General features: G+C 35.0%; 1 protein-coding gene across 2 annotated transcripts in view; it reads left to right on the top strand.

The window, feature by feature from the left end:
* Positions 1-11,219, top strand: part of LOC139970247 (bridge-like lipid transfer protein family member 3B) — a 69,561-nt gene extending 58,342 nt beyond the window's left edge. For both annotated transcript variants that reach the window (XM_071975909.1, XM_071975908.1), the window contains 7 exons: positions 1,726-1,785; positions 2,711-2,796; positions 3,704-3,854; positions 4,749-4,888; positions 6,179-6,307; positions 7,774-7,885; positions 8,687-11,219. In XM_071975909.1, coding sequence (XP_071832010.1) covers positions 1,726-1,785; positions 2,711-2,796; positions 3,704-3,854; positions 4,749-4,888; positions 6,179-6,307; positions 7,774-7,885; positions 8,687-8,952 — 944 coding nt within the window. In that variant the 3' untranslated portion in view covers positions 8,953-11,219. The remainder of the gene's footprint in view (positions 1-1,725; positions 1,786-2,710; positions 2,797-3,703; positions 3,855-4,748; positions 4,889-6,178; positions 6,308-7,773; positions 7,886-8,686) is intronic.
* The last annotated feature ends 13,937 nt before the right edge of the window (positions 11,220-25,156 follow it).

Genomic DNA, 25,156 nt, shown 5'->3' with positions numbered 1-25,156 from the left:
CATTAATATCGGAGTGACTCGGGACCTTATGATTGGAAGGCACCGTTTTTGATATATATTCAAACGTTTTTTATATATATTCGTTTTTTATATATAAAATGTTTTTGGATATATATTCGAGAGACAAAGAATTTTCAAGTCATAATTGATTGGACTTACTTTCTTTGAGCTGTAAAATATGATTATGAAAGGAATTAAAATACCAGCAGAAGGTCCAAATGAGCAATGCTTGTACCAATGCCAAACAGATAAATGTTTGCTCTGTTTGCATTGGCTGATGGTACGTAAAAGATGGCTTTACACAAACATTTCACCTCTGGAAAGTAACCGACTGTTTGCTGTATTAGAAAATAAAACCTCAATGGTTTTGTTAGGAAATGTTAACTCATTTGGGAGGATTAGAAGAAGAAAAGGAAGATTTTTTATTTTGATTATATAGTTTTACCTCTGGTCGTTTTGTGTATTAGCTAGACAAAAGCACACTGATGACATTGTGAGTGCTTCTGGGAAATAATATTAATATTTGTATAAGCTGGTATCGGCTGCAACCAAATGTAATGGATGAGCACACTGCATATTAATATTTGAATAGGCTAGTATCGGCTGCAACCAAATAAAATGGATGAGCTCACCGCATATTAATATTTGTAGAGGCTAGTATCGGCTGCAACCAAATATAATGGATGAGCTCACCGCATATTAATATTTGAATAGTCTAGTATCGGCTGCAACCAAATATAATGGATTAGCACACCGCATATTAACATTTGTATAGGCTAGTATCGGCTGCAACCAAATATAATGGATGAACTCACCGCATATTAATTAATTTGTATAGGCTAGTATCGGCTGCAACCAAATATAATGGATGAGCATACCCCATATTAACATTTGTATAGGCTATTATCGGCTGCAACCAAATATAATGGATGAGCTCACCGCATATTAATTAATTTGTATAGGCTAGTATCGGCTGCAACCAAATATAATGGATGAGCTCACCTCATATTAATTAATTTGTATAAGCTAGTATCGGCTGCAACCAAATATAATGGATGAGCATACCCCATATTAACATTTGTATAGGCTATTATCGGCTGCAACCAAATATAATGGATGAGCTCACCGCATATTAACATTTGTAAAGGCTAGTATCGGCTGCAACCAAATATGATAGATGAGCATACCGCATATTAACATTTGTATAGGCTAGTATCGGCTGCAACCAAATATAATGGATGAGCTCACCGCACATTAATTAATTTGTATAGGCTAGTATCGGCTGCAACCAAATATAATGGATGAGCACACCGCATATTAATTAATTTGTATAGGCTAGTATCGGCTGCAACCAAATATAATGGATGAGCTCACCGCATATTAATTAATTTGTATAGGCTAGTATCGGCTGCAACCAAATATAATGGATGAGCTCACTGCATATTAATTAATTTGTATAAGCTAGTATCGGCTGCAACCAAATATAATGGATGAGCACACCGCATATCAATATTTGTATACGCTTTGATCGACTGCAACCAAATATTAAATAACTACCCGTACGTTTGCAACATTAAAGGCAAGTTTTCAAACTTTACTCTTTTCTTAGCCTTAAAGTCATGTCCTTGATAATCTATGGTGTTGGAATTATTTTTGGTGAGTCGACATATTTAGTTTTAGAATGCTGATTCGTCAGTTATTCTTCTTTTTCCCTCTTCCTTTTAGGAAGTGAATTTTCTCATTCTACGACGACGGTCGGACAGCAAGATCAAAAGACTCAAAATGGTAAGATTTGTACTTTAATATATCCAACTTAAAATCAAAATAAAATAAAACTGTGAGCAAACTGCTTATCCACTAAAGAGCCTGTGTAAGAGAATGTTTAAATAGTAAGTGGGCCTGACATTTCGATCCTTGCAAGATCTTCTTCAGAGGCTGAAGAATATACAACTTGACAGTTTTGTTAACTTTGTTTGTCCATTTGTGGTGCTTTGCCATGCCCAAATTTTTCCTCCATTTATCTGGTGCGTTGAGAGTGATGTAGCCAATCAAATACCTCTGTTTTATCCCAAGTTTGTAGAAATCGGCTAGTTGTGTTTCATACTACTAAAGTGCTATTTAATTTTGTTCCACTTCCAACCAACATTCACTTGTTAATAGTTCAACCATTTATGTGAACATTTTAATGTATAAATCCTTCACCATAAAATATGTAGCCATAGTATTTGGGTCCCCACCCCCCTCCCCCTCCAAAAGAAAAACACATAGAAGAGTGGGAAGAGTGCCCAGATTCTAATATGCTATAAATTGCTAGGTCCAGATATTCCTGTCCTTACAGGTTTGTTAGTGTAAGCTTGCTAAGTTTGTTTAGTTTGTTTCTTTTGAGTAACAAAGGTTTAGTACAATTTACAGCTTGAGACTGAGAAGTGCCTATAAGACGTTTTCACTAATTGATGGTTAATGAATATGACTCGCTTTAATCAACATTGTCATTAACCAGATACTGTTCATAAAGTAATAATTAAACATTTACTGTAAGAAATACCAACAGATTTGGCAGTTGATCAAATATTCAAATTCAAACTTGAATATGGAAGCTTTTGAAACTACATTTTTTTAACAGTGTCTCAGTGTAAGCATGAAAAGAATTATCATAACCAACTAAGAAAGCTGCTTTATGTTTAAAAAATGATAAATCTATTGCTCGCAGGTTTCAACGAGGAAGTCAAAGAAGAAGAATCAGGGGCAGTTGATCAGGAAACAGATTTTTCAGATAATCCTTACAAACTAAAGAAGGTAGCATATTGTTTCGTTGTGTGAAAAATGTTTTTAAGGCATGAGCTTTTTCCGCGAATTTGTGGAATGTCCGTGATTTCTTATTTCTACTTGGGGACAAAAACTATTATCCTAACACACTGTAGCATATGCAAACTGGAGCCTATACCGCAATTTTTGCAAATTTCCGTGATTTTTTTTTTTTTTACCCCAGGCTCATCCCTTGCTATTTGGAACCTTGAAATTGTTTCATCATGATATTGAGTTGAAAAATACTTGTTTCATTTCCCTTAGCATTTTTCATTTGTATGGTGCTCCTTGACACTGTGTGTTAAATTGTGTCATGGTTGAGTCATCATAACATCACATGGAGACAATAAGTGCAGTCACATTACTGAACTTTGCAGTTTTACTTCTTGCAAAAGAGAAAGAAAAAAATTCCTTTTTTTTGCAAGTTTCGTTTTAGGGGTGGGTGTGGCTGGTCATGTGAGGCATTAGGCATAAGTGTATAAATCACACATATATAATGTGTAAAGATATTCCCCACTGTTAGAATCATTTGTTTGTGTGTTACAGTTTATGCCAATTCAAACTGTTTACTTGTAAGGGTCAGTGCTAATTTTACCGCCATTAAGAACATGTAGCATGTTTTAACATGTTGTATCAGGTCATATCATGTTATATCATTTGGTATCATGTTGTAGTTACTGTTTCATGGCTTTATAGGAGCAGTCTACTATCATGTAACTTTTATCTTTCGTCACCGCTTTGTACATCTTCATGTTTAGTTCCACTTTTCCATTTTTCATTTTGTCTCCTCGTTCTCTCATATTTGATGCTGATTTAGTTGTCTCTCCTCGTCAATGTGTTGAAATCATCCTCGTTTTCATCCATCTCATGTCTATTGATATTTATATTTTTTCGTCAGATTTCTCTGGTGAGAGGTCGTTTACATGATTTGTGTGCTGGTGTTCTGATGGTTGGTAAAGATCTCTCGGTCAAGGCAGAAGTCCAGGCAGTGTCCAAGAAGGAGGAAGGCAATACAGAGTTTAATACGTTCATGGGAAAGTTTGATTCTGGTAGGTGTTAATCTGTGCAATGACAGTGTGTCGGTGTGGTGTTTGTAAATGACAGGAAGTGTCTTGTATGTTATTGAGGTGTTATTAGTAATATGCAATATCTTTGTTGTCTTTGTGGTGTTTGTATGACATACACATTCTTGTGTGTTTAATGAGGTGTTATTGGGAATCAATATGAAGTGTCTTGTATGTAATTGAGGTGTTATTAGTGATATGCAATATCTATGGTGTCTTTGTGGTGTTTGTAATGACATGCACATTTTTTTGTTCAATGAGGTGTTAGTAGTGATAATCTCAGACATGAGCTTTTTTCCGCGAATTTGCGGAATATCCCTGATTTCCTTTCTACCTCGGGGACAAAAACTATTATCCTAACACACTGTAGCATATGCAAATTGGAGCCTATACCGCAATTTTGGCAAAGTTCCATGATTTTTTTTTTCCCCTGTGATATGAAATGTCTTTGGTGTCAGAAAATTTATTAATTTTAATAGATACATAAACAAGAATTGCAGGGCAGGTGATGTTTTCATATTGATGGAGCAATGAAATAGAAACTCCAAGATCCTAGATTGTGGGGTATCCTACTGTAATATGTATTAATATTACAAGGCATGTGCTGAAAGGATGAGACCAAACAGAAGAGAAACAAGATTGGGCCATATGATAATGCAAAGAGGTAAGCTGATATGTGCCAGTGGTATCATATATATAACAACTTAACACATCACAGAACATGAAGGTATAAGAATGATCTGAGCAACTCAAAGTTAATAATCAACACAATGCCGCTCATGTCTGGACTGCTCCTTTTAATGGTACATTCTAGTTTGCATCATGACCTATTGTTCTTTTCCCCTATTGTTTTCCTCTTCTCTCCTTTGTTGACCACAGGTGATGTAAAGGGTACAATAGAGGACCCACCCCCGCCGGTACCATCAGCTGGTCCTGCTATACTGCTCAGGTTTGATTCAGGCCCTTCAGCCGAAGAGCTCTGCGAAACGGCACAGGAGAGAGGATACGTCCAACTAAAGGTTAGATATAATCAAGAGCTGTCCATCACTGGATCAAATGCATCACTTTGATCTTTGATATACTCGTTTCACACTCAAAGTTGATGAATCCTTGGCCAAGAGTCACACAACCAACTCATTTTGAGCTTTGTAACATTTTGCAATGTCAAATTATTAGCATCCAAAATTTGACAAAAACCCACTGGCAAAATTGTCGGTGAAACTGTGGTATCGCACTACACGTCTCAGAGGACTGTAACGTCTGGACTGATTTGGTAATGAGGCTTAAATATTCTGTGACCTCCTTGAATGTGTGACGGAATAAATTGGAATTGGTCAACTGCTAATGTTTCTCCAAAAATTATATTTTTAATATATTAAAGTCATGGTGTTTTAACTGATTATAAGTTTAAACACCTCAACACTCATCTCTCGTGTAACTAATAAAGTTTAAAATAGACTTATTCTTCAGTGTCACAGTGTATGTTGTTGCATCCTTGTAAACTTGCTTGTCTGTTCTTTCTTCCAAACCTTTTTGTGAAGAACAGATCTATCAAAAAGACTTCTAAAATGCTAGTGAACAACCCATTAAGCAGGAGTAATGCATGATTTTTGACAGAATTTTAGTGTTCTCCATGTAATGTTCGTATATTGAGTTGTCACGTGTTGTACAAAAAGTGAACTCCAAGCAAACTAGGTGTGATGATCTTCGACGATATCAAAACCTGTTTGTTTGAACTTCCCAATTAGCACATTAGATATTGCTCTTATGTCAAGAAATGGCACTGGTGCAAATCCAGTTTTAGCTCAATATTTCTTTGCAGTTTTCAAATTTGATTACCTTTTTTTTGGCTATCAGGTGCAGTCCAGGTGTTTTTTGCTATTAAGTGCAGTCCAGTTTTTTATCTTGCTTTTAAGTGCAGTTGTTTTTGTTATTAAGTGCAGTCCAGGTTTTCTTGCTATTGAGTGCAGTCCAGTTTTTTTAACTTTTAAGTGCAGTCCAGTTTGTTTGGCTGTTAAGTGCAGTCCAGTTGTTTTTGTTTGTTATTAAGTGCAGTGCAGTTGTTCTTTTTTACTATTAAGTGCAGTCCATTTTTTCTATCTTGCTATTAAGTGCAGTCCAGTTGTTTAAGTGCAGTCCAGTTGTGGGATAAAATCTTGTGTACCTGTTGGAATAAACTCTGCCCCACTGCTTCTGCGATAAGCATATTCTGAATTTGGTAATGGCTGTAAAGAAACTTATATGCATTTTATGAATAATGAAGCACAGATTTAAGTCATACTCTCATTCATTCTCTGTTTCTCTCTTAGGCCAGGAATATAGATGTCGATGTATTACAGACGACCATCACTCACGTCAGTGGAATAGTTCAAGATGAAATCAAGTCTCTCCCCATGCCGATCAGTATATGGGTGCAGGAATCCAATTTTAAACTTATTGTAAGTATATAACTCTTATATATATATATATATATATATATATATATATAACTTATATTTTGTCAGGACTTAAATGTCTTCTTCGTCTGTTATTTGCAAAATCAAACTTATCATCGGTTGTAACTATATAACCTATATTTTGTCAGGTCTGTTGGGATGTTAAGCTATGAAACTAGAACTATTTTCTTCATTAATAATTTGTTTGTGGTCTTCAAATTTCCTGAAATTCAAAATTGTCAACCTTTTTTCCATTTGACATGTCAAGTGTCAGCCAAATGTTTCCTAGTAATTGCTTTGATTAATAATTCTACAAAATGGATTGTTCGTCAAGGAAATCATGTTATTTCTTGTAGTTGATTGGTTCATTATTTAGATTAACCCACAATTTTGATTCTCATCTTATGTGTCTGTTGAATAATTTGAGATAGAAATTAACCTATTTGCACAGCATGACAAAGTAGGGTGATTGGGCAAATATTCTGTAGCTCCCCAAGAAGGTTCTCAAAACTCAAAATTAATGCGGGCGGCTCTCAGAACCTTATGGCAAAGAAAACATTCATGAAATATAAAAACATTTAATTTATTCCTCTCTTACCTATTGTTTACACTGTGATCTACCATATGTCTACAAAATGGTAACATTATTGTGTTGCGCCCCCAATGACCCTCTAAAGCTCACTGCCCTCGTCCTTATCTGACAGGGAAAACTTTCGTGGAAAATGTATACTTTTTTGAGTGTTTGAGTAACAGTAAACAAAACATATGGTCATTTTCACAATCAGTGGTGTAACTTTTGTACACTGAGGGTCAAAATTCCAATCACCATTTCTGTTGAAATTTTTAGTAACATCACATGTGAAAGGGTTAACATTTTTGGAATTTCAACTTTTCGGAGCTTAAACATATATACGTTTATGGGTGTAATTTTTCGGTGACTGTAGCAATCTAGGAAAATGTAAACAAAAAGTTGTTTTTTTTCAAGCAACCATATTGACACAATTTAAAACAGTACTCTGATTCAAGTTAGCGTCAAGTAAACTATGATTATATGTAACTTAAAAATGAAAATGAGTTTGCAAACAAATTTTAATACTATTGTAGATGTTCTCATGTTAATTAGCAGTAAACAATACATTTATGTGGAACGTTTGATCTGTGGTATGACTGTTTCACTGGAGTAAAACCACGATCCCTGAGACTTCTGGCAAGAGTAAAACTTAAGTACATCCTTAATTGTTTTGGCCGGCGGCAGATATTGGAACCAACTTTCAGTAGAAGGATCATGACCAACAATAAGACCAGATACAAAACTGCATCAAATTGCATAGGATTTCACAGCAGATGGTACAAACAGTAGTAACTTGAATAAATGTCTGTCTTCAGTATGTTGTAACCAGCTGCATTAATTGTTGCCTGGTAGAGTAAATTGTTCCCATGGTAACTGTTTGTTTCTCTGACTCTTCCAGGACAATGTTCCCCCGGCGTACCCGACCAATGCAGATGGCACCGATCCTCTCCCATTAAAGATTCCATCTCTACGTGTCTTCCGGTCTCCTGATGGTGTCTTTCACTTAGAAGGTAAGTCACAATGGACTGCATTGTCTCCTGATGGTGTCTTTCACTTAGAAGGTAAGAAACAATGGGCTGCATTGTCTCCTGATGGTGTCTTTCACTTAGAAAGTAAGAAACAATGGACTGCATTGTCTCCTGATGGTGTCTTTCACTTAGAAGGTAAGTCACAATGGACTGCATTGTCTCCTGATGGTGTCTTTCACTTAGAAGGTAAGTCACTATGGGCTGTATTGCATCAGTTTTAGGTTACCCTACAATCATTGGGCTACACGTATAAGATGTCACCAGGAACCAGATTCTTTTCACCTCTGTGGTGTTGTTTGTATTTCTGATTGTGAATTGGGTACTGGTATTTGGTTTTTGTTCTTTCACTGGTTTCAAAATGACTTCCTATACCTTAGTTGCAATGCAATGATTATACAGGTGCTTTCACCTCCCTCAATCTAATATTGTCTGGGGGATGGGGATGTTATTTGGTGATCCCAGAAGTAGTCAGATGGTGGTTTTAATTCTGTCCGTTGGATGGGGATATTATTTGGTGATCCCGGAAGGAGGAATTAGTGTGATAATTACACCCGTCTCTTAAATCTCTGAACACTTTTAATCAAAAGCAGAGGCTTGATATGAGCAATGTTCATCCAACATCATCATCACATAAGTAGGGTTTCAAGTGAGTTTCTGTTAGCTTTTAACCATTGGGGAATACCAAACAAACTATAAACCTATGTGCGTAGTTTATACTATTGCTATCGGAAAGGGTGACACGACTGGATCAATTTCACACGCCATTGTTTGATTTTGTTACAGGCATCGGTAATCCCGGCCAGCCTGGAAACCAGGAATCCTCTAGTCTGCCATCCATCCAACAAACAGATACCGAGAGAGAAAACAATCAACTAAAGCAACGAATGACGATGATGGAAGAAGCCATGGAAGTACTAGAACACGAAAGAATCTCTTTGATGTCAACGTTAGAGCATCTGCAGGAAGAGTTACTCACCTCGGACAGACAGAAAGATGATTTATTGTATAAATTTAACGAGTTGAGAAGGAAAGTAGAACTAGGAAAATAAACTGTTAAAGCATTAAAAAAGAGAAAAGAATCCTAATCATTGTTCTCCTCCTCCTCCTCCTTCTTCTTCTTACTCTCCTTCTTATTCTTATTCTTAATCTTCTTCTTTATCTTCTAATCAGTACTTCCTAGAGATTGATGTTCAGAGGTCCAGTCAGTTGATATAACGTATAAAAGTACTTGCAACTGCGGATATCTTTGTCCCAGTGCAGAAATGATGTGTGAATGCATAGGCAGCTTAAGATAACAGTCCAAGTTCAGTTAGAATGAGCCATATAGTATGTGGGACTGATTTTAATACCTTTTTTTACTTTTACCAGGACTTTCTCGCTTTAATGACTGTTGTGACATCGATTGTCTTTTCAGTTAAATAACCAAAGCCAGTATCTTTTTATCCATATTTTTCTTAATACATTTGAGTTATTTAGATTGATAATACCTACACAAGCTATGAAGAAAAGCTATTAATTTTCTTCATTTTTATTTTGGAGCTCCTTTTCACTATGAAGTCGTTGTTTTTCAGTGTGAAGTGAAAGCTTGTGCATGAGTTCTCATTTAAAATTTGTTTGCATTTTTGCATTGAAGAAACAAAATGAATGAATTTGACATCCATGTCCATGTATACATTGCTAGATTATGCAAATTTCTTCATTATCTGTCTTTTAATTATTAACCCTGACTGAAATTATTCAGTGACAACTGTAGGAAAGTGAACTGCCAAAAATTCTCATGTCTGACATTCTGAGGTTTACATCTAAAGTTGGGCAAGAACTGTGGAGAAATAAACAACAAAGTTGATGTATGACCATTTCAAAGATGTAAAGACAGTCTAAAGCTGTTTCTAATACAAGGCAAAGTGATTTTGTTCTTAAATCAGCATGAGCTACCTCGGGGACAAAAACTATTACCCTAACACACTGTAGCATATGCAAACTGGAGCCTATACTGTAACTTTTGCAAAGTTCCGTGATTTTATTTTTACCATCATCCCTGTTAAATTGGTTTAACTGTTAACCGATCCTTTGCAGCCTTAGTCGTTGTTCATCCTGAAAAAAGACCAAGTTAGCTCAACAATTAATTGTCTGGGTATGTTTCACCATAGATCCTCAACTATGCAGTAAGCTCGGACTTATTTCACCCCAACACTGCTTTTCCAAGACAAGGAGTTTGTATCAATTCTTAAGATGACACTACATCTTACTCGAAAATGATAGTCTTTTTAGAGTATGATCAACTGTTCATAATGTATGGTTAGCAACTAACATCACATGGGTTTACCAGTTAGTGCTGCAATGTCAGTAGCTAACATCACATTGGTTTACAAGTTAGTGCGCAATGTTAGCAACTAACAGCAGATGGGTTTACCAGTTAGTGCTGCAATGTTAGCAGCTAACAGCAGATGGGTTTACTAGTCAGTGCTGCAATGTTAGCAACTAACATCACATGGATTTACCAGTGACACAAAGTAGTGGTTTTATAACATGCTTTGATAGTAACAGAACATGGTAAAACAGACTCACACATACACCAGTTACGGTGGTTTCAATATACAGCGTTTGATCAGTGAAATGTTTAGCAGTTCTACCTGTACACACAGTGATGTTATTACAAAGATACCATTCATGAACAGTGACATGTTAAGCAGGTACCTGAAATACAGAAAAACAAATCGCCACTTGGACAGGAAGTGATGTCATAGCATGCAAATTGGATTGGATCATTAAATATTGGACAGCTGTGTCTAGGTGCAGTAAGAAATTCTGCTCATTTAAATACAAATGGTATTAACATGAGATTTGTTAATGGCAGCAGAATCTTTCTTAATTTATATATTTTTTTCTTTCTAACTAATGATGCTGTTCTTGAGAAGATCCTTTGTCTTTCTTAGCAGTTAATTATAATTGGATCTATTTCTCTTTCTGCACCAACTGTCCTTTGACAATATGTTTACAGTGTGGAAATGAATAGTTATGCTTTGAAGTACTAGTCCTGTTAGACTGGTGTGTTATGCTTTGAAGTACTAGTCCTGTTAGACTGGTGTGTTATGCTTTGAAGTACTAGGCCTGTTAGACTGGAGTTCTATGATTTGAAGTACTAGTCCTGTTAGACTGGAATGTTATGCTTTGAAGTACTAGCCCTGTTAAGACTGGAGTGGTTTTTATTTCGATCGAAGAATGCTTTACAAAAATCTGCTTTGAGAAGAAAAGAATTATTTCTGAAAATTATTTGAAAATATCAGTGCAATAAATTTTGATGCAAATCAATGAACCTAACATTTTTTTTACTTCATGTGTATGTATGAAATGTAAGAAAATCTGCAATATGTTCAATTTATTGATTATCCGGATGAAGAAATATGTACAATGTTTCTGAAATGAATATTACTTTGGTACCTTTGTAAACGTGAATTAATATCATCAACGTTTGCAGGTTTTCTCTTTTCTGACACTCTTGCATGAAGGTTAACCGCAGCAATAAGGAGAATGGCACAAAGCATTACAAAGTACGGGAACACGCTGCCGAGAGTAAACGCCATGTACGGTGTTAATTCAAACGCAGGCCAGAAACATTTAGGCTTAATAATTATACTAGAAATGTTAAACTCTAACATGTTGAGTTCCTACTCTTTCGGCTCTTTATATGGAAAACAAAAGTGAAATTATCATTGAGAAATGGAAAGCAGCAAATAACACTCTCGTTTGCATAGTAGTATGTAACATTGACAGCTCAATTGTACAACTATTCCTTTTCTGTGTATTCCTGACAAACATTTCCATTTGCTTTTAATTCCATTCTCCCAATGTCATTTCCCTTCCTTTTGATTAGTCACTGTTGCAAATAAAAGGAACCGTTATCCTTTATAAATAGGTTTTACCTGACAATGGACAGTCATCTCGAGTGGCGATAACTTGATTCATTCGCTGCAGGCAGCCAAACATGAGGAAGAACTACAGATACAGCATCATGTACATCACATAAACCCCTTTAAATGTTGAAGTTGGCGAATCTTTCTCCACAATATCATTCCACGGGTTGCAATAGCCTTTTTCGTTTTACTACGTGGATGTGGTAAACAAAGCATGGAACAGTACATCTCCGTGAAACAAAGAGGGGAACTTCCTAATTTTCCAAAGATTAATAAACTTATGAAACAAACAAATTTAAAAATATTGGTACAGTCAAACTTATAGCAATGTCAAAATGATAAATCGCAAAAACAGCAGGTACAATATTACTAAATATTCATATGTTTTATTTTTAATAACACACACCAGGTATTGTCAGAGCCTTTCTCCACATATAGTCAAAACTTACATACAATAACGAGGGCGTTATGGTCAAGTGGTTAAGGCAGTGGACTTATGATCTAAGGATTACAGGTTCGAGCCCTGGCCACATCATTGCGTTGTGTCCTTGGGTAAGGCGTTTTATCTCCATTGCCTCTCTTCACCCAGGTGTATAACTGGGGACTTGCGAGGTAACATGTAAATGTGCATGTAAATATAGTTGCGTGCGCCGGTTTGTGGCTGCACCCTATGGGAAGTCCCCAGGGGGCACGTGGCTGTGGTGCCCCAGGAGAGATTGATTGAATTGTGCACACTTTGGTGTGTAGGTGACAAGTTACCAATGACCAAGGTTAATTGTAAAGCGCATAGAACTTGTGGATTTTGCGCTATGTAAATACCGGAGTAATAATAACGACTAACGCAAGCCCCTCCCCCCCCCCCAACCCCATCAAAAAAACTTTCATTGCGAGTGTGCAACTATACCGCCACGCCTGATTTCGTCATGTGCATTAAACGTGAAAACTGCAGCACAATCCTACCCATCCGATGGTAGATAGGAATTAAAAAATTCAATGTTCAAATTCAAATTAATGATTTTTTTAGATCTTCTAAGCAATGATACCTAGTTAGTAAGTGGAATGTGATTCACCCAGTCTCAAACCAAACATTTACCCTTTCAACTCGTTACTTTACAACTAAAGGTAGGGAATCGTTAATGAAGAATATCGTCTTAAATCATCACAAAGAAATTAGTATCTAAAACAATACCTACTACTTGGTAATAAATATCTGAACGCCGTCATCATAATCAGCTATAAGTTATCTTTCTAAAAACTTATAAAGTTTTTAGAGTTTAGAACGCTTGGATATAATTCGGACGCCGAGAACCTAATAAAGAGGGTAGTCTTGAAGAGCAGTTTAGAGTAAGTTCTTTTTTTTATCGTAGATTAAACAAACAATACAAAAACAATATTTTCACATCTAATTTAAAGAGAAAAGAAAATGGGAAACTGACCAATCAATATTACGTTTAATCAGTTAGAGTATGCAGTGGCGGAGCTAAGGGTATTGGTCAGGAGGGGCAAAAATGGTCTGATGTAGGGACGCTTTCGACACTATCTAAGCGGAGCGCCACCACAGGTTGGCGCGTTGGCGAGTAAAGATACTCCCTAGATCGCCGGAAATGACCCTTTCCGAGCCTTGCTAATTTGCAGATAAACGAAGAATAAATAGGTGTCATCACCAAACTTACACCAACAAAATGTGACAAATGTCAAAAGGTAGATGAGAGCGCAATCAAAAAGTCAATAAACGCGAATAAGTAAAAAGTGGTAAAGAGCTGAAAAGGGCGCCAGCAGTTCATTTGAGTCCGTCAGGAGGGCATCCACCCCCTGAATGTATGGACGCTCCGCCAATGAGAGTATGGCGTTTTGAAACTTCAGGTTCTTTCCATTTCAAAGCTGTCCAAATAGTTGTGTGGGAGTTCTATCAATGACCGTGTATTAAAATAACACTTAAACCATAACTGTGATGATTTCAGACCAGGATAACTTTTATATCTTTCAAACTGTTGATTGCAAAGTGGTTCTACTTTGATTTTTTAGCATGGCAATTTATTGCATTCGTTTGTCTAGTTAATATGGACTGTTACGCGGTGTATCCATATTTGTGTAATAAAGTCGTCGAAAATGTCATAAATTAGTTTATAGTTCTTCAACATTTTAATTGCTTAATTATAAATTATAATTTCAATGTATACCTTCATCTGATACTACGTGCGTATGTGACTAGATAAACAAAATTAATAGTTGGCAATAATAAATAAGTGGGTAATACAGTCATATGTTGGCTGAATATTAGTTGTAACATGCTGTATTTCAACGTGTATGAGGTATGTACGTTTTTCTTCAACCAGAGACCGCTCCTATTTACAACTAAGTTCATGATTAGTTGGTTCTTGTAAAAGAACAGTTTAAGTATGGGTATTGGTATTTGGGGCAGGTCACATAGCTATCAAGCAATTACGTTGTGCAGATTCATATTTTGAACAGAATCGGTGCAGACTATATTGAATTTATTTTATCACAATATTTAGAAATAACCAGCATAATTCGGTATGATCAGATAACGATCTTAGGCGCCTTGTGGTTACGTGCGCATTATAAATATTGGTTATTATTAGTAACGACCTGTATAGCACACGGACCTATATAAATATTTCATCTCTAAATTTGTAAATTTTCGTAATCGTGTTAACTCGCAGTCGGATGCTGGATTACTCCTACTTGTTCTCCAGTATACGTTTAGTATAGAGTCGGTAATCTAGTGAATATATCGGAGTACTCGCAGTCGGATGCTGGATTACTCCTACTTGTTCTCCAGTACGTTTAGTATAGAGTCGGTAATCTAGTGAATATATCCGAGAATCTATCAGTGTCGTTTAAGATTTCATTTGAAGGTACGTATTGCGGAACTGTATCTTCAGGTAAAATTGTTCATATACCATAATATATCTACCTTTAAATGTCAACCTTACTAGTTTACACCGTATATTATAGATTATGACTGTCGTCAAACAGCTTCATCTGTCCGGCAAATTAAATGTATTTCAGTCTGCCTTATCATTTATAAAGATGTTAATGAAAAGGTGTTTCTCTGTCAAGACATGTTCATTTAAACGAAATATGCTGTATAGAGAGTCTGAGAAACATTACCGATTAAGATCATGTCATTCCACGATTTGATATCTATAACTCTACACATTGCACAAATAGTCAATGTGTAGGCCTATTTCAGTTACCTAGTCCGTTAGTTACACTAAATAGTAGTTCAACCTGTTTGCGTTTGATAGTACTGCTAAAGTTAGATCCAAGCTATTCAAATATATTGCTTACTTTGCCTTCTAATTAATCATTCGTTTTCATTATAAGAAAAACATACACACAATTAAACTAAAAGTTTGACATAGTTTTTTTCAATGTAATTTTAAAATTAATTTGAAACAGGTATAGATGGTAAAGAGATGTCATGAGCTAGTTGGGTTATAATGATAGCCGCCAACAGACGCCCTTAAGTTGGCATGTTCGGCGGGCCATAGCGGGATCGGGTAGATGGGTGTTGACCAAATAACGACACGGATTTGCAGTATAGGTTATGTAAACTGATCATTATTTACAGCGGTTGAAAATAGGTGGCGCCCGACTTCTGACCATAATTAAAAACCCTGAAACAATACAATAGCATCACTAAGCCTCGAGCATACAAATATAATCGTATACATGCATCAATGTGAATTGTGATTAACTAAATATGATTCACACGGTTTGTGTAAACTTATTATTATACAATCATTACATGCTTTAATTACATAATATAGTTCTGCCATACCATCCTTCAAATACAATATTTTCAAGATGATACTTGGAAACACGGAGGCATTCAGTATTAAACAACTTTGTTGAATATTCAATGTTAAATCAACTAGTTTTACTTTTTAATTATAAACTCAAACATCATTGACCTTAACGCTGACTTTTACACTTTATAAATTTTAAAAACAAAATGAATTTAGTGATTTAACTACGTTAAAACTCCCAGTTTCACCATGGCCGACGTCGAGGATAACGGATAGAAATACTATAATATAACGGTGACAGCCGTGGGGAGACGCAAGGAAGAATCCCACTTTACTATATATAGACCCCAGGAAAAACGTCACTTATGCGTTATATTACATACACACTGCGAGGAAAAACGTAGTTTTACGCCAAACTATAACAGCTGAGGAGACCAAGCTACCTCCATGGTAAGCGATTGTTATATCCATTACCTACAACAACATATATTTATGGTGACCCGGCTACTGACCTCTGACCTCAAGTGCTATTCAGGACAATCCTCACCTACTAATAACTTTCGCAGCTAATTTATTTATGGTTTAACTTATACTACTAGACTATGCAGTCGTACGTTGATTCGTTAAACATATTGAAATAGTAAGCATGCATATCTTACTACTTAATTCGGTGTAACTTCTTTGCACGTGTTATTTACAACACTTAAATGTCGTATGGAGGAAGAGTTTTGTGTGGGAATTTAACAATATACGGGGGGGGGCAGTTAATTGTAAAAAAGAAAAATTATCAATTTACATGTTTCTTTACTGCATTTCCACAAGCATTCTTGCTTAATAGATACATTATTTTAATCTTCTTTGACCATTCACAAATTCTAGTAATAGATGTAAGTTATATGGAACTTTGTTTCTTCGTTTTGGAGAATTCTCAATGGTAACCACTAGAGAGTAACTTGTAACATTGGTCGAATTTCCATCGTAAGTTATTTCCCCTTTTGGAAATGGCTTCTGCAGTTTAAGGATATCATCATTATCGACACGTTTTTCGTGCTTTCCATCAAACTCAACCTCAGATAAAATGCTTACCGTTGTAGACTTATCGTAAACATAACCGAGAACGAAATACAAGTGAAGTGTTCTTAAAAACCTAGGAAATTTGACTACAGATTATAAACTGTCATTTTTTTCAAAGTGCTAAAAGTGGTCTCAGCTTTCATATTCTACACGGGGAAATGTCATTTCTAACCGAACAGAACAATACCGCAGGATTAATCTTATTATATATATAATTGTCATCTTTAATGAGGGTAGTCCTGCTCGGTGCGGAAGCACTGCTTTCCAGAGGAGCCCTCAAAAATATGATATACCAAAGCTTAAGAACAATGTCGAAAGCAAAGAGAGCCTCAAATATAATTATCAATACATAATTAAGTCAAAGAGACTTACACACACGGTTATAAAGTTGAATATTTGCAAACTAGCTTCTTGTCGAGATGCATTTAGCGTGTAAGATGCAATGGTAATGGTACCGAACTACTTTGTACAGTCATCTCTTACCATGCATATATATTAGCAAAAATAAAACAAAATTTCCAGCTGCCTCCGACTACTATGTTCCGAGGATCCGATAACCGTTTCTATATGGTAGCTATATAGAGACTAATGTTAATAGTGATATTAAAATGCATTATTCTTTAACCATTGTACGGGGTTTGGAAACACAAAATGGTGGCTATGGTTAGACTAGGTGAATTTGAAAAGGTGACTGTCACTTTGGAACAAGTTGAAAAACGTTAATTTTTGCGGTGATCATTTTAAGTCAATGAGCACGTTAATTAGCGGAGTATATATCATTAACATATTATTTGACGTTTCTAGTCCGATGAATGCAGTACAATATGCAGGTTTGCTTTCAACACAATGTTTGTAAATAGTATGATTAGGGCATACTAGTATGATTAGCGTATATGAGATAATACTTACAATAACAATTTCCCTTGCATGATTGAGCAATGCTTACGTAGAATAAAATATGCTATGCAAAGAAAAGTGTTGGTGTTAAATACCAGTTATGCCAATCAGTATAGGCCTATATTAGTTAACAAATAATCAAAAAGTGACTGTTCGACGTGTTGAAGTTGGTTTTCACTGTATCATTCAAGTCCAAATTTCATTTTTTTTTTATGTAAACAATTTCATCCTTTCTTTACCATTTCCACACAATTTACGTTTTTGTAATGTACTTGGCAATTTGACCCAAAACAAATCAATATAATATCAATGAACAGAATATATAATTACTAACGAATATATTTAACTGCCATTTAGTCACAGATGTCGTCCTTGGTCGAACATGTGGTATGTAAGTATTTTTGTATCGACGTATTTAAATTTGCTTTTCACCCTTATTTCAGCTAGCTACCCGTTAAGTTTGTCATCGGATACTGTGAAAAACTGTGTATCATATTCTCATAGAAACATCATTAGCTATAGTCGAGCTAGGGAACTTCTCTATTCATTAAACAGGATTAGACAATAATTAGCCTATAGAAGCACGACGAACTAAAAAAAAACAGCAATTTGGCATATTATAAGTAATCTAAGCTTTGTTATATTTCACTTTAAGAATAGTCATTGGAAGTTTCTTTTTCTTTCCGACGAATGGTGTAGGCCTATTTACTGTTTGTAACCTACGCATATACATTAGCAATTGATATTATAGTAAACAGTGTTAATGGGATGTCGAATACCGATGTAGTGTAATGATCACTTTAGGCCCAAAATGTTACTGTTGACATGTTATGAACCATTAACCACAACGGTACAGGGTTGTGTGAGATTTCACCTTGAACACACTCAACGATAAAGGTATACGGGCTTATCCATTTCGCATACAACCCATTGCTCCACACCATATAGACAACTCATATTGTATGGGAAGATAGCAATATAAGTTAAATCATTACCAACGGCATGTATCAAATGCACGACAAACTGCAATGGAAATAGTAATATAAATAAACATAAAAATAAGTCATTGACTGATGAGCTGTTAAATTTAACATCATATTTTAAATATTAGTGAGCATCGTACGAAAATAAAATTCATGGATAAGAATACCCCAACTTTTTTTTATATTTTATTTCTTTAGTGTTATTATAGCCTATCAGTTCCCATAATGTTAGTAAACTCATCATTTAAAAAAAAGTATGTAAATTAACACTGTTTACCACACAGATGACATCATCAGAACAAAACATGTTTGAATAGCCAATATCGAATATTGCAGTCACGCCTGTGTTCTTCAGCGCAAAAGTGACCTTCGTTACGCGCTAGAAAAAGGACAAAGGCGTGTCTGAAAATGAACGATATCCGTTGTTAAAATAATGTTGTGCTGTTATCATGTCATATGTGTTGCTAAAAGTGTTAATTTTTATATAATGTATGAAACAAACGTGGAACAAAGGCCTACACACACAGATATATATATATATATATATATATATATATATATACCATATACCATATATATATAAAACCATAACATATGCCGTAAAGATAATATGTATGATCTTGCTATGGTCTTGTATGGTCTTGTTGTTTGAGTATAACTTGCACAGCAAGCTGTACCAGCGTGTCGAATAGACACAACTTATTAACAGATAAAGGTTGTTTGTTTTAAATTTAAAAAAGTTGTCATGTAGGTATGTTTTAGTTTGCTGATAACTCCATAATATTTCAATACTTATCTTTCGTAGCCATGGTGATTTTGTTTTTATCTCACGTAAACTAGTGTTAATTACGTAGGTTTTGACGTTGGAAGTGATCCAAATCACGGCATGCGATGAGCAATCTCGTTACATTCTCGTCTATAGAACTATATCTGGAACCTAGCAGTTGTGTTATAAAGGACAGACTATAAAATGTTATTTTGTTTTTTAATCTACGACTGATTGAAAAAGAAAAAAGTACTTTAAGCATGCAGGTAGTTGGTTCATAACAACGACACCGTTTTTATCACTTTTGCATTGTCATGATTATGCAATAAGGGAATTATGAGCAGTAAGATTTTGTCGAACTTAAATACTTTTTTATCTGGTTACTTTCAGTCACACTCTCCATCTATACCACCACCCAAACAGCGACAGGATCAGAGAATATATCAGTTCTACGTGTAGCCAAATTCAGTTGACATCGAGTCTTCGCAATCCAGTGCTTCAAATACTATAGTAAGAGGACTAGCCACGTAGAGATCATAACGAAATATCAACGGGGAATCGAGTTCGACTCTACTCGAGATGAAGATTCTTGATCGTGTTATTGGCAGTATTTCAGCTATCTTCTCTGCTGGTTTCTATTCGGCCGAAAATTTGCTGTTATTCAACGTTCGACAGTCCGCTCATCCGTTCTTCATTCTAGTTTGCTGTTCATTCATACAGACAATATTACTTATCCCTATAGTAATAATCGCCAGACAATCGTTTACTAATATCAGGCGAGAGGAGCTATTTCTCATTATCTTTACCGGTTTTCTAGGCTCTGTAGCCCACATTGGTTTCGCACTGGCCATATTCTCAATAGGGCCTGGTAATGCTACCTTGATTTTTTACACGGAGCCAATTTTTACTATTTTGTTAAGTGTAGTGTTCCTTAAAATCAACTTTCGATGGACCGATGCTGTCTTTGCGACAACGGCATTCTCTGCAGTGGTAGTAATATCTCTGCCATCTATCCTTGAGAACTCGGGAGTTCTTGAAGACTACGACCGGTTTGAAATAGTCGGTGTCGTGTTTGCTCTACTTGGGGCTGCAATGTCGGCTGGAGGTCTAGTTAGTGCCCGGAAGGTAACAGAAAATCAAATTGGGATTCTGGTCATCTCATTTTCTTATTCATTGCAATACCTCATTTGTACTATTATTCTATGTACAATCTTCAGCGCTTGGCAAATTCCAGACAATGCATCGAATTTGATATTGACATTTTTAGCTGGATTTGTATTCTTTCTAGCAGTTTTATTAAAATTATATGCCATAAATAATGAGAATCCCACATCTGTATCGGTTATTTTGACATCGGAAGTGGTAATGACGTATTTGGGTGATTTCATTTTTTTTAGCAATCCTCTTCATTGGACGACTTTGGTTGCTACCGCATTAGTAGTGTCCTCGTGTATAGGAGTTATCTATACACATGATGAAACGACACAGGAACAGGAGGAAAGCGAAAATATATTGAACGGTAAGCGAGATCAAAGCTGAAGTTTAGAAGGTCATGTTGTCAGCTGGTTATGACGTCATTTGGTGATACGAGTTGTATTGTGAGTTCTATTTTCATTGACATCGTATTGATTACGAGACATGTTAACACTAACAAGGACAGTATAGATCAGTGGTAGGCTCTATACGTATTGCCATTGAATTCGTTTCTATCAGCATAGATCAGTGGTAGGCTCTACGTACTGCCATTGAGTTTGTGTGCAGATCTAGAGTATAGGCTCTACATATTGCCTTTGAATTAGTATTTATCAGCTTAGATCAGTGGTAGGCTCTACGTATTGTCATTGAATTCGTATTTATCAGCATAGATCAGTGGTAGGCTCTACGTATTGCCATTGAATTCGTTTCTATCAGCATAGATCAGTGGTAGGCTCTATGTACTGCCATTGAGTTTGTGTGCAGATCTGGAGTATAGGCTCTACGTATTGCCTTTGAATTAGTATTTATCAGCATAGATCATGGTGGTAGGCTCTACGTATTGCCATTGAATTCGTATTTATCAGCATAGATCAGTGGAAGGCTCTACGTATTACCATTGAATTCGTATTTATCTGGAGTAGGCTAGTAGTTTTGATGTTAATACTCTGTTCATATTTCGTTATGCAATGATCTCTTAACACATACCATATATTGTTTTAAGGATGTTAGTGTAAATTAATTAAAATAGATTATATTTTCAACAACATATTTTCCACTTGACTCAAACGATTAGTATTGTTACTTATAGGATACATATTATCACTTCCTGAGTATTAAAATGATTTCCATACAAAATGCCAATTTGTTTTTGTTTTCTTAAAGGCCGATCACTGACTTGTGTACGATAAAAGTGCGGTTCTGAAAGAATGGCCACCAGTTGGACAATAATGTAGCAGTTTTGCTGTTCATGCTTTGGTCAAAGTTTTCTTTTATGCAATGATCTCTTAACAAATAACATATTCGATGGTGATGGAAATTAATTAAAAGATACTGTAATTTCGATAACTCATTAACAATAGGTTCAATCAATTAGCCTGGTTACGCATAACATATACATATTATAACAAATGACTTTCCTACAAAACATCAAAGTTTGTAACAACCCAGTTTTTTTACAAAATTCAACCTTATTGTAAACTGGCCTATTACAAGTTTGTGCGATAAACGGGCGTTACTAGAAGGATGGTCACCAGTGTCATAATAAGAGGGGAAAAGTTATCATGTATGAAATATATAATGGGCCAGTTTTGTGTATATTTATATATATACATATATTTATACTTCATTACCACACGTCAACATCTTACATAGTTAGCTGCTCTATCATTCGAGTTTATGACTTCTATGTGACCATTACATTAAACGACACCAGCTCAGGTATAGCAGAGATTCCCTAGCGCCTCGTTCTCACAAGTCAATCAATGTACTGCAAAATGAGACATGCTTATTAATCATTTTAATGGGAATTTACAATATTTGAGTTTGGTGACATTTATTCTCCTAAAAGGAAACATCCGGTAGAAGGTCAAAGGCCATATTCATATCAAATTAATTTCATATTTGGTGGAAGATAACAATTATAGTAACGTTTAACGTGTACGGTGAGCCTTCACAGCCATTATCTTCAAAACGTATTGTCATGATACACAAAAGAAAACAAAAATATTACATGCATGGTGAGCTCACCTTGCCATTCCTTCTTCGTGTATAGTAAGGAAGCTACCTCGTCTTGAATATTTCGGATTTTATTCTCTTCTTTTCTTCTTTCATAGTTTCATTTATAAACAGATGGTAATCTTATAGCACATAATATATGGTGTCACTAATGGTAATATTAAACACATATGGTGATCTTACACAGATGGTTAAACACACAGATGGTATCTTATACCATATAATGGTGGTTCTTATACCATATAATATATACCACGTAATATATACCAAATAATAAATCTTATACAGATGGTAAACACACAGATGGTAATCTTATACCACATAATATATGATGTCACTAATGGTAACATAAAACACATACAGTGATCTTACAGAGATGGTTGAACACACAGATGGTATCTTATACCATATAATGGTGGATATTATACCATATAATATATACCACGTAATATATACCACATACTATATCTTATACAGATGGTAAACACACAGATGGTAATCTTATACCACATGATATATGATGTCACTAATGATAATATTAAAACACATATGGTGATCTTACACAGATGGTTAAACACACAGATGGTATCTTATACCATATAATGGTGGGTCTTATACCATATAATATATACCACGTAATATATACCACATAATATATCTTATACAGATGGTAAACACACAGATGGTAATCTTATACCACATGATATATGATGTCACTAATGATAATATTAAAACACATATGGTGATCTTACACATATGGTTGAACACACAGATGGTATCTTATACCATATAATGGTGGATATTATACCATATAATATATACCACGTAATATATACCACATAATATATCTTATACAGATGGTAAACACACAGATGGTAATCTTATACCACATAATATATGATGTCACTTATGGTAACATAAAACACATATGGTGATCTTACACATATGGTTGAACACACAGATGGTATCTTATACCATATAATGGCGGATATTATACCATACAATGTATACCACGTAATATATACCACATACTATATCTTACACAGATGGTTTAACACACAGATGGTAACCTTATACCACATAATATATGATGTCACTAATGATAATATTAAAACACATATGGTGATCTTACACATATGGTTGAACACACAGATGGTATCTTATACCATATAATGGTGGATATTATACCATATAATATATACCACGTAATATATACCACATACTATATCTTACACAGATGGTTTAACACACAAATGGTAACCCTATACCACATGATATATGATGTGACTAATGATAATATTAAAACACATATGGTGATCTTACACATATGGTTGAACACACAGATGGTAATCTTATACCATATAATGGTGGATATTATACCATATAATATATACCACGTAATATATACCACATAATATATCTTACACAGATGGTAAACACACAGATGATAACCTTATACCACATAATATATGATGTCACTAATGATAATATTAAAACACATATGGTGATCTTACACATATGATTGAACACACAGATGGTAATCTTATACCATATAATGGTGGATATTATACCATACAATATATACCACATAATATAAACCACATACTATATCTTACACAGATGGTTTAACACACAGATGGTAACCTTATACCACATGATATATGATGTCACTAATGATAATATTAAAACACATATGGTGATCTTACACATATGGTTGAACACACAGATGGTAATCTTATACCATATAATGGTGGATATTATACCATACAATATATACCACGTAATATATACCACATACTATATCTTACACAGATGGTTTAACACACAGATGGTAACCTTATACCATATAATATAGGATGTCACTAATGATAATATTAAAACACATATGGTGATCTTACACATATGGTTGAACACACAGATGGTATCTTATATCATATATTGGTGGATATTATACCATACAATATATACCACGTAATATATACCACATACTATATCTTACACAGATGGTTTAACACACAGATGGTAACCTTATACCATATAATATATGATGTCACTATATAAAGATCACACAATACATAAAGAATATTATACATTCATAGTTAAAATCTATAAGTTCAATGCACAGTAAAATTGTTGGTGGGTTACAAAATATCGTATTTATTTATTAATTATTTTTCTTTGTATTTGATCATTATGATTTTCTTGTAAAATACAGTTTAATATGAATAGATTGTTAAAAAATATTTATCTTTGAAATAAATATTACGAAATCATGAAGCATCGCATGGTCCAATTATAATCCATTGTCCTTATCATTTGAATTGCAAACGTGTTTCAATGTTTTTTGTTGTAACAATTACAAATGATGTGAGCGATATTAAACAGGACGAATTGGTCATACGAGCTAATAGGCAATAAATGTGCGCAAAACCAAACAAACATTTCTAATGATAGATAAACAGTTTCATTACTCCATCACCATGTTTTAACTTCCAGTTTATGCATATAACAGAGAAAATAGTACTTCTCATAATGAAGGGCTGTTCACCAAGGAATGAAGAGGCCAAGATGGCTAAAACCGACGATTAGAATTGGTTACAGCAATAAGGGCGACATCAGAGATTAGAGCTTAC

This window comes from Apostichopus japonicus, chromosome 7 (assembly GCF_037975245.1).
Source record: "Apostichopus japonicus isolate 1M-3 chromosome 7, ASM3797524v1, whole genome shotgun sequence".
Classification (NCBI taxonomy): domain Eukaryota; kingdom Metazoa; phylum Echinodermata; class Holothuroidea; order Aspidochirotida; family Stichopodidae; genus Apostichopus; species Apostichopus japonicus.
Note: the sequence above shows the minus strand (reverse complement) of the source record. Positions and strands in the feature narration are given on the sequence as shown.